The 11,116-nt window shown below is 42.0% G+C and overlaps 2 protein-coding genes across 2 annotated transcripts in view; one reads left to right on the plus strand and one right to left on the minus strand.

The window, feature by feature from the left end:
- Window positions 1–4,146, plus strand: part of EAH_00008070 (cell cycle control protein, putative) — a gene marked incomplete at both ends in the record, with an annotated part of 8,912 nt that extends 4,766 nt beyond the window's left edge. Inside the window, 5 exons of the mRNA XM_013395708.1 lie at window positions 231–297; window positions 687–757; window positions 1,410–1,550; window positions 2,034–2,192; window positions 3,853–4,146. Of these exons, the coding sequence (XP_013251162.1) occupies window positions 231–297; window positions 687–757; window positions 1,410–1,550; window positions 2,034–2,192; window positions 3,853–4,146 (732 nt within the window). The remainder of the gene's footprint in view (window positions 1–230; window positions 298–686; window positions 758–1,409; window positions 1,551–2,033; window positions 2,193–3,852) is intronic.
- A 1,241-nt stretch (window positions 4,147–5,387) lies between these two features.
- On the minus strand, window positions 5,388–10,847 carry EAH_00008080 (F-box domain containing protein, putative; the record flags this gene model as incomplete). Its single annotated transcript, XM_013395709.1, has 5 exons — window positions 5,388–5,559; window positions 5,986–7,511; window positions 7,825–8,504; window positions 8,670–9,780; window positions 10,170–10,847. 5 exons carry the CDS (start codon window positions 10,845–10,847, stop codon window positions 5,388–5,390), a joined length of 4,167 nt encoding a protein of 1,388 aa, XP_013251163.1.
- Between the last annotated feature and the right edge of the window lie 269 nt (window positions 10,848–11,116).

Here is an 11,116-nt window from a genome sequence, read left to right on the forward strand (position 1 = left end):
TTGTTTGTTTGTTTGTTTGTTTGTTGATTCGTTAGACTCTGCTTTCTCCAGCGGTGTTTCTATAGATATATATATATATATATATATGGATAAATGTATAAATAAATAAATAATTAGCTATATGAATATTGTGTTTATTTAATTTAAATAAATGAAGTATCTAATATATAAATATATATATGTATATATATGCATTTAAATAATTTAAATATGTTTTAATTTTTATTCAGGAATATGAAGAAGACGAAAAAAAATGGTCGGCGCTGTCGAAAGAAATTCTCGGCGAAGATTCCACAGGTAAAAATAAACAAAATAAATTAATTAAACTAAATAAATAAATAAATAAATAAAAGAAGTAAATAAATAAATAAATAAACATAATTTTAACGTAAGTAGTGAGTAAATAAATAGATTAGATAAATTGGTTGATTATATTTCTTTATCTTCATGATTTCTTTGTTTATACTAAAAGACAATCCACATGTCTTCTCCGCATTATTATTTTTATTATCATTATATATTATTATTATTAAAATATATATATATATATATATACATATATATATATATATATATATATTGTGGTTATTATTATCTTTTAACGCCTTTTCTTTTTGTTTGCTTTTATTTTACGAAACATAATGAAACAAATTATTATTTATATTTTATTTTTTAATTGTCTGCAGATTCAGATGCATCTTCAGTCGACTCTGAGGCAGAGACATCATCGGAAGAAGAGACAGAAGAAGCACAAGAGGTAATGAAAAAACATTTATTTATTTTTCTTTATTCATATTTTATCTATTTGTCTATTTATTTACCTTCCTGCATTCATATTTATTTATTTGTTTTCTCTTATTCATATTTATTTATTTAATTTGTTTATTTACTTACTTATTATTTATTTGTCTTAGTTGTATTATCTGTGTTAGTCGAATTGTGCAGTTTACTGCCTTCATATAATTGTTCTTTATGTATTTTATTTTTGTTATATCAAACAACGAATTAAATTCATAATAACACAAAATCTACATTTATAATTATTATTATGTTTATAATAATGATTATAAATATATTTTCATAATACAAATAATCTCTATACTTTTATTTTATTATTACATTTCTTATATAATTACTGTTTTCTAGGGAGGTATAATTACCCATTGTTATTATTATTATTATTATTGTTTTGTTTTTGTTTTAATTCTTTTTAATATTATTTGTGTTGTTTTGTTTGTTTGATACGGAGGCGTTTGCTGCTGTTGTTTGTTTGTTCTTTTCTTATTTCTTCGTTTACTATTTTGCTTGTCTGTGCGTTTTTTGTGTTATTTCTGTTTACTTAATTAGTTAATTACTTTATTTATTTATCTATTTATTTATTTGTTTGTTTATTATTTGCTTGTTTGTAGGGTGAAGGAAAGAAACAAGTTGAAATAAAAGATATGACTGAGCAAGACATCGTTAATCTACGCAAGACAATTTATTTGTGTATTATGTCTTCGTTAAATGCTGATGAATGCGTTCACAAGATATTAAAAATGAATATACAGGTATATATAATATATATTATAAAATATATTTACATATGTATATATGTGTATATGTAATATATATGGTTATAGTCTTCGTTAAGGGGTTTGTTAAGTCTTCGTTAAATGCTGATGAATGCGTACATAAGATATTTAAAATGAATATACAGATATATCTAATAAATATTATATAAGATATATATTTATTTTATATGCATATGTTATATATAATAAATATTTATGTATTTATGGTGTATACCGTCTCTATTATGCATTTATTCATATATCGTTAGTTTATTTATTATGAATTGCTCAGTTAATAAACTAATTAATTAATTAATTTTTTTATTTATTTGCTCATCGATTTATCTACTTATTTATTTGTTTATTCAGGAAGACCTAGAGATGTAGTACCGTCTGTATAATGCCTCTATTTATTTATTATTAATTAATTAGTTAATTAATTAATTAATTAATTAGTTGTTTGTTTGTTCGTTTATTCAGGAAGACTTAGAGATGGAAGTAGCGGTGATGTTAATAGACTGCTGCGCTATGGAGCGGACTTTTCAGCGTTTCTTCGCTTTGCAAGCAGAGCGACTTGCTAAGCTTAAACCTGCATATTGTGAATGTTTTGTAGAGGCATTTAAGAGACAATATACTCTAGTAAGTCTTTATAAGGTTATATATTTATATATATATTATTTATTTATTTATTTATTTATTTGTTCATTAGATTGGCTAAGCTTAGACCTGCATGTTGTGAATGTTTTGTAGAGGCATGTAAGAGGTAATATACTCTAGTGAGTCTTTGTAAGGCTGTATGTTTATTTATTTATTTATTTATTTGATTTTATTTATTTATTTATTTATTTATTTAGTTTATTTAATTAATTTTTAATTTATTTATTTTTTAGGCTCATCGTCTTGAAACCGCAAAACTGCGAAACACTGCGAAATTCTTCGCTCATCTGCTGACCTCAGGTACTTCATTTGTTTTTTAATTTAATCTAATTGTTTTGATCGCTTTGTTTGTTTGTTATATATATATATATATACATTTATATGTATGGGCATGGGTACATCTTTACAAATATATACGTAGACATGTGCGTCATGTAAATAAACCTGTATATATATATATATATACGTATATATGTAAATTTAGGTTCAGATATATATAGAGATGTATTTAAATTATATATTTATGTATGCATGCATATGTGAGAGTTTATTCAATATATATAAATATAAAATCGCATTCTATTATCGCATTGCGCGTCCATCACTATTTTATTCATTTCTCTCGTTGTGAACCAAACAAATAAATACATAAATATATATATATATATATATTTAAGTATACAACATATAATATATCTATGTATATATACATATATATATATAACTAAATATATAAATTGATGTAATATGACTATATACATCTATCTATATATATGTATATATATATATTATTTTATAATGTTATTGCTGCAGATGCAGTGCCTTGGAGTGTATTAGAGGTATTTGAATTAACTGAAGAGAAGACTACTTCTTCAGGAAGAATATTTTTGAAAGTTTTGTTGCAAGATACAGCAGAGACAATGGGCTTGAAGACACTCTATGAAAGATTAATGCATCCAGACCTCAAACCTTATGTAAAGGTATTTAAACGCTATTATAATTATTATTTATAATTATTATTGTTCTATTTATAATAATTTAATAATATTAATAAATTATAATATTAAGAGTAATAATAATAGTTATGAATAACAAAGGAATGTTATTTCTTTCTCTTCTTCTGTTTTCGTGCTTGTTTCTTTTTATGCGTATTTGTTTTATTTAGTTATTTATTTATTTACATCTCTTTCTTGCTCTTTATGTTTGTTAGTCTTACCTCTTTCTTCGTTTTTGTTTTATTTTTTGTTTATTTTGTTCTATGTTCTTCTTTAATTTTTTAAATATCTTTTTTCTTTTCCCTCGTACTTTTATATCCACTTTGTTTTTCTTTTAGTTCATTTAATTTATTTTGTTTAGTTTATTTTATTAGATTAATTTGTTTAATTTTGTTTGAATTTAAATGAATGAAAGAATGTATAAAGGGTTTAATTTGTCTGCATCTCAATTATCTTTATTTTATATCTATATTTATTTTTATTTTATTAAATTTATTTAATTTTATTTCCTTTTAGGATATAAATGTATTGGATTTGATTTACGTGTATTTTAATAATTTGTGTTTATTTTATAATTTTATTAATTTAGTTTAATATTATTAATTATAATTTATTTATTTATTTATTTCAATGCTGTTTCTTTTCAGGGTTTGTTTCCTGAAGACAACCCGCGAAGTCTGCGGTTCTGCATTAATTTTTTTACTGCTATTGGGTTGGGTGGTTTGACTGATAATCAACGCCAAATACTCGCAGGCCTGCAGCACCAAGCGCATCTGCAGCAGCAGCAGCAGCAGCTTAGACAGCCTTCTAGCAGCAGCAGCAGCAGCAGTAGCAGTAGCAGCAGCTCAAGCAGCAGCAGCAGCAGCAGCTCAAGCAGCAGCAGCAGCAGCAGTAGTGATAGTGATACTGACTCAAGTTCCAGCAGCTCGGATAGCGATTAAAACAGCAGCTCAAGCAGCAGCAGCAGCAGCAGCAGCAGCAAAACAGTTTATAACAATTAAAAGCATTTATTCAAACACCACTTCATCCACCTTTCCTTCCTGCATGCAGCAGCAGCAGCAGCAGCTCCTTGTTGCTGCTGCTGGAGCTGTTGATGCAGCAGCTTGTTGCTGCTGCTTCAGCAGGTCCTTGTGTATTTGCTGCTGCGGCAGCAGCAGCAGCTATCCTATTTGATGCTGCTGCAGTAAACGCTGTTTACGGGTTTTTGCTTCAGCAGCAAACGCACAACAACAGCAGCAAGCTGTTGTTGTGTTTGCTGCTGCTGCAGCACCACCAGCAGCAGCAGCAACAGCAGCTGCTGGTGCTGCTGCGGTTTGTTTTCTATATATACATATGTATATATGCATATATATGTATATATATGTATATATATATGTATATGTATGTATATACATATATATATTGCGTTTGTTGCTGGGTTTGTCTTCTGCTTTGTTCGGCGTTGTTTATTCTCTCATTTTCTTTTTTTCTTTTTACTGCCTTTGGGCGCCAACAAATTATTATTTTAATTTATTAAAGGAGCTACACTCATTATTTTTATATGTTTAATTATATTTAAATGTAGATACTATATAAATACGTGAATACGCTTCAATTATTATTATTAATTATAATTATTTACTATTTTGTATTATCGTTTAAAATAGTATTCAATTGTATATTCTTCTTAATTATTAACCATGATTATTAATGCTTATACATATATATATATATATAAAGGTTTAAATATAAATAAATATATAAATATATATATATATATATATGTTTCTATAATTAAAAAAAAAGGATAGTTGTGTTTATTTGTTTGGCATTCTGGAGACTCCCGTATCGGGGTGTATATACAGCTGATTTTCTTCGGTTTTGTTGCTGATGCAGCAGAAATCAATTACATGCAGAGTGCCGTTTGCTTCAGCAGCAATAGCCTTCCAGTCTAATAAAGCCCAAGCATCTGCTCTACTGCGCAGCGAGAAGCATCGGGATGGGAGCAGCAAGCCACCGCCTATCATTAACCTCCTCCTGCTGCTTCTGCTGCTCCTGCTGTTGCTACTGCTGCTGCTGCTGCTGCTGTTGGGCCTGCTGCTTGTCCTGCTCCTGCTGCTCGTCCTGGTCCTGTTGCTGGGCCTGCTGCTGTTGTTGCTGCTGCTGCTGCTGCTGCTGGGTCTGCTGCTGTAGCTAGTTGTGCTCATTGTGCTGCTGCTGCTGCTATTGCTGTTGCTGCTGCTGCTGCGGCTACGGCTGCTGCTGCTACTTTGGCGGCGGCGGCTTTCGCTGCTGCTGCGGCGGCGCATGCTGCACCTCCTGCTGCTGCTGCTCCTGCCCCTGCTGCTGCTGCTGCTGCTGCTGCTGCTGCTTTGCTGCAAGAGAATTGGTGGAAGAACATCAAACACTTCCCTAAACAAAACAAAATAAACAAACAAACAAATAAACAAACAAACAAATGCGAGAAAACCCATATTATATAAAAGCAAAAAAAAAGAGATGAAATAAAATAAACAATAATAGACAAACCAATAAAATATAAATAAACAAACAAATAGATAAATAAATAGAGAGGAATAAATTAAAACGCAAACAACAGGCAGACGCTAAAGACAGAGGCCTTCAATAACATAATATAATAGAATAGAATAGAATATAATATAATATAATATAATATAATATAATATAATATAACATAATATAATATAATATAATATAATATATATTATCATATAAGGGGCAACTGGGGTGCTTATACACCTAAACCCTAAACCCTAAACCCTAAACCCTAGTTTGCTTACCAATCAGCCAACAACTCGGAGCCCAAAACGGAAGACGCTTCAGCTGCTTCCAGTTGCTGCAGCAGCCTGAGCTGCTGCTGCTGCTGCTGCTGATACTGCTGCTGCTGCTGCTGCAGGCGTCGCTGCAGACGTTCTAGATAAAACAGAGCCCAGTGCTGCTGCTGCTGCTGCTGCTGCTGCTGCTGTTTCTGCTGCTTCTGCTGCTGCTCGTGATGCTGCTGCTCGGGCGCCCGCTGCTGCTGTTGCCGCTTCTGCTGCTGTTCCTGCTTCCCTGCTGCTGCTGCTCGCGCTTCACTGGCGCAGCAGCAGCAGCAGCAGCAGCAGCGGCTGCCAAACCTGAGGGGCACCTGCGGCTCAGGATCGAAGGGATCGACAGCCACGCAGCAGCAGCAGCTTTCCTCTGCTGCTGCTGCTGCTGCTGCTGCTGCTGCAGGAGGAGCATTCACAGTCATCTTTACTGCCTCTTCAAATAAAGCTGAGGCTCTTCCTTCCGCTTCTGCTCTCGGTGCTGCTGCTTCTGCTGCTGCTGCACTTTCTGCGATTGAGTTGGAGCGTGCTGCTGCTGTACAGGCAAATATAGGACCTCGAATACTGTGCTGCTGTTGCTGCTGCTGCTGCTGCTGCTGCTGCTGGTGTTGCTGCCTGTAGAAGCAAGACCCACAGCGGTAAGCTGGCCTCTTGCCACTGCTGCTGCTGCTGCTGTTGCTGCTGCTGTGCCTGCCCCTCTTCCTAATGTTCACTCGGCTGTTGCCGATGCAGGTGCTGCTGCTGCTGCTGCTGCTGCTGCTGAAGTTGCTGCTGCTGGCGTTGCTGCTGCTGCAACCACCCACACCTCCCTCGAGACAAATACCTGCTGTAGGGCTGCTGCAGCTGCTCTTGCAAGGATTGCTGCTGCTGCTGCTGTTGCTGGTGCTGCTGCAGTTGCTGCTGCGGCTGTTGTTGCCACTGCTGTTGCTGCCGTAGCAGCTATTGCTGCTGCTGCTGTTGCAGCCGACGTTGCTGCTGCAGCTGCTGCGGCTCTTGAACTGAACTAGTTCCCTTTCCGGAGCAGCAGCAGCAACTGCAGCAACAGCAGCAGCCGCAGCTGCTGATGCTGCTGGGCGAGGGCAGCAGCGCTGATTGCTACTACCACCGCATGTACAGCAGCAGCAGGACCTGAGTTTGCTTCGGCAAGGGCTACAGCAGCAGCACATGCTGCTGCCGTTGCTGTTGCTGCTATTGCTGCTGCTGCTGCTGTTGCTGCTCCTGCTGTCTGTCAAACAGCAGACTGAATCGCAAGGATTACTGAGCTTGCTTACTTTATTGTCTTGCTGGTGTTGCTGCAGTTGCTGCTGCTGTTGCTGCTGCTGTTGCTGCTGCTCTCCCTGTCTGGGAGTCCCTGCGAAGAGAAGCGCGGGGAGCTCCCGCTGCTGCTGCTGTTGCTGCTGCAATTGCTGCTGCGGTTGCTGCTGCAGCTGCGGCTGCTGCGACTCCCGCTGCTGCTGCTTCAGGCCTTGCCTCAGCGCCGAGAAGGCGACGCGGTGCAGCTGCAGCAGCAGCAGCAGCAGCAGCAGCAGAGGCAGAGCAGCATATCAAATAAGCTAACGGAGCCTAGCGAAGCGTGACTCTAGTGATCCAGTGCTCTAATGGTTTAGCGTTTTAAGGGTTTAGGGTTTAGGATCTAGGGTTTAGGGCTTAGGGTTTGCGTTTTAAGGGTTTAAGGTTTAAGGTTTAGCGTTTTCGGGGTTTAGAGCTTAGGTTTTAGCGTTTTAGGGGTTTAGCGTTTAGCGTTTTAAGGGTTTAGGGTTTAGAGTTAAGGGTTTAGGGTTTAGGGTTTAGGGTTTAGGGTTTAGGGTTTACTTGGTCAAGCGACCAAACTTTCACTACGCTGAGGAGTCCTGTGCTTTGTAGCAGCCGCAGATCTCCATGCTGCTGCAGCTGCTGCAGCAAGCGCAGCGCCTGCTGCTGCTGCAGCAGCAGCTGCTCCTGCGAGTGATCCCGCATAAGATCTCCGCTTGTCCTGCTGCTTCTTCTGCTGCCGCTGCTGCTGCTGCTGCTGTCGTCGCGCCGCAGTAGCGGCAGTGCAGCAGCAGCAAGAGCGGTATTGAACGAAGACAAGGCGGCTGCAACAAAGTTTACTGCATTGGCATCATTTTCACCTTCCTGCTGCTGCTGCTGCAGCTGCAGTTGCTGGTGCTGCTGCTGCTGCAGCTGCTGCTGCTGCAGCTGCTGCTGCAGCATGCGTTGGTGCAGCAGCAGCAGCAAGTGCTCAGTTTGCATTTGCTGCAGTACAATTAAATGATGTGCGGAGAAGCTGTGTCTTGTTATAGGGCCCCCTCCCCCGCTGCAGCTGAGTGTACATACACTCGAGAAGCTGCTGCTGCTGTCATACAGAGTCAGCAGCCCTTCGTTATCTAAAGCAGCCAGCAGATAGTGCTGCTGCTGCTGCTGCTGCTGCTGGCTCCGTGGGTGCGGCAGCTGCCGCAGACGCAAAAACGAGGCGCCGGAAGAAGGGGCAGGCAGACTATGACACAGCGAACCTGCAACAGCAGCAGCAGCAGCAGCAGCATCCGAAGCACAGCCCACAAAAGGAACTCCAGCAGCAGAAGCAGCAGCAGCAGCGGCAAGAGCAGCAGCAGGCGAAAAGGCAAGAGCAGCAGCAAGAGCAGCAGCAAGGGCAGCAGCAGCAGCAGCAGCAGCCTAACCATCTGCTACAGCCCAGATCTTGATAGTGCTGCAGCTTCTTCTCAGCCAAGTGACGAGGTGTTTGCTGCGGCGTATTTGCTGCTGCTGCTGCTGCACTGCAGCACCAAACAAACTTGCTCTCTGAAGGCCGCAACAGAAAGGAGGTGGGTGGCAGTCTTGCTGCTGCTGCTGCTGCTGCTGCTCCTGTTGCATCTCGCGTGCTTCCTGGAGCAGCAGCGAGACGGGGGCCTCCGCTGGCAGCTGCGGTGCGCGGAGTCTGCTGCTGCTGCTGCTGCTGCTGCTGCTGTAATTTGGGTGTGCATCAACATATCCGGCCCAGAGGAAGTCGAGATCCTGCGCTGTGTCGTCTCCTGCTGCCGCTGCTGCTGCTGCACTCGCTGCTGCTGCTGCTGCTGCTGCGTTGGGTTGCATGCGTGTATGTGCCACCGCTGCTGCAGCAGCAGCAGGAGGAGCAGCATAAGGAGGCGCACCAGCAGCAGCAGCAAAAGGGGCAGGATGATCAGCAGCGTACGGCGCAGCAGCCGCTGCAGCAGGAGCAGCAACAGGAGCAGCAGCAGGAGCAGCAGCAGGGCCTTGGTGATGTAAGACGGTGTAGAGAAGCTGCAGTGTATGCGAATGAAATACATGCAGTGTATTGCCAGCCAAGACAGTTAGCTGCAGGTTTCTTAGAGATACATCTAAAGGGAACTCAGGTCGATTTGCTGCTGCTGCTGCTGCTGCTGCTGCTGGCAGCAAAGCTGCAGCAGCAAGACGCCCATCTACTAAATTAAACCCACGCAAAACTCCTTGCTTCAGAAAGACAGCCTTTGTTGCTGTCGCCACCAAACAAACCCGAACCTCTTCTTCCTCTTCATTCCTGCTGCTGCTGCTGCTGCTGCAGATCCTGCTGCTGCTGCTGCTGCTGCTGCTGCAGGGGAGGAGGTGATCTACTGGTGTGTCTGTTGCTGCCTTCCAGACTTCTTTTTGCTGCTCCAGGTGGATGAGGTGTATATACACCCCATCTTCCCAGAGGAAGCAGCAGCAGCAGCAGCACAAAGCGAGACTACGCACACGCGCTCGAGGCAGCGCAGGGCGAAGCAACTCTTTATAAGAAGTGTGCCGGTACTTCGCCTGCAGCAGCAGCAGCAGCAGCAGCAGCACCGAAAGAATAAACATAGCAGAGGTAGACACAGCAGCAGCAACATTCTCAAGAGTAGCAGCAGCGACACCGGCACCAGGTGCAGCAGTAGTAGCAGCAACAGCAACAGCATCGTTGTCAGCAGTAGCAGTAGCAGTAGCAGCAGCAGCAGCAGCAGTGTCGGCATTATCAACATTATCAGCAGCAGCAGCATTGTCAGCAGCAGCATTGTTAGCAGCGGCAGCATCCTCAGCAGCAGCAGCATTGTCTGCAGCAGCATTGTCTGCAGCAGCATTGTCAGCAGCAGCATTGTCCGCAGCAGCATTGTCAGCAGCAGCAGCAGCAGCAGAAGCAGCAGCAGCAGCAGCAGAAGCTTGATTACCTGTTTGATGTTTCTAACGAAGGTTGCTGCCTTCGCCAGTGTCAGCCGCCAGCTCCAGCCCCTTCTGTACTTAAAATAATTTTCATACTTCACTCCGTATTGCTGCAGCAGCAGCAAACGCCATTGCTGCTGCTGCTGCTGCGCTAGCAGCACAAACCAACGCCGACAAACCAAACAGCAGCTGCATAAATCGCTCACAGTAAAATACTGAGAAGCTAGCAGCAGCACCACCTCAGGCAAATCACCCCTGCTGCTGCTGCTGCTGCTGCTGCTGCTGCTGCTCAGGCTGTTGCTAGTGCTCCTGGTGCTGCTGTTGCTGCGGGTGCTGCATCTACTGCTGCTGCTGCTGCTACGGCTGCTGTTACTGCTGCTCCTGTGGCTGCTGCTGCTGCTGCTGCTGCTGCTGTGGTTGCGGCTGCCCCGGTGGTTCTTGTTCCTGCTGCTGCTCCAACGGCTACTGTTGCTGAAGCAGCATTCGTTGCTGCTTTTGCTAGTGTGGCTGCTGCTTCTGCTGCTGCTGCTACTTCTGCTGCTACTGCTGCTGCTTGTGGAGCTGCTGCGCCTGCCACTACTGCTGACTAGCTTGCTGCTTGCATCGGTAGTGCTGCTGCTGCTGCTGCCGCTGCAGTCTGCTGCCTCCCTGCCTTGGCTGCTTCGGTTAGCAGTCCAATGAGTCATGGGGATGCTGCTGCTGCTGTTGCTGCTGCTGTTGCTGCTGCTGCTGTTGCTGCTGCTTCCGCTCCGACTTCTGCTGCTGCGTTGGTCTTGCATACTGCTGCTGCTGCGCCCCCTGCTACAATAACCTGCTCTTCCATCTCTGTTGCAGCGACCGCAGCTGCAACTGCGTCGGCTGCTGCTGCTGCTGCCGCCGCTGTCTAGCCAGTAGCGGGGGGCGCTGCTGCTGCAGCAGCTGCAGCAGCAGCTGCCTGGAGTGCTGCAGGGTTCTT

The sequence above is a fragment of the Eimeria acervulina genome, genomic scaffold (genome assembly GCF_000499425.1).
Source record: "Eimeria acervulina Houghton genomic scaffold, Eah_scaff38, whole genome shotgun sequence".
Taxonomy (NCBI): Eukaryota; Apicomplexa; class Conoidasida; order Eucoccidiorida; family Eimeriidae; genus Eimeria; species Eimeria acervulina.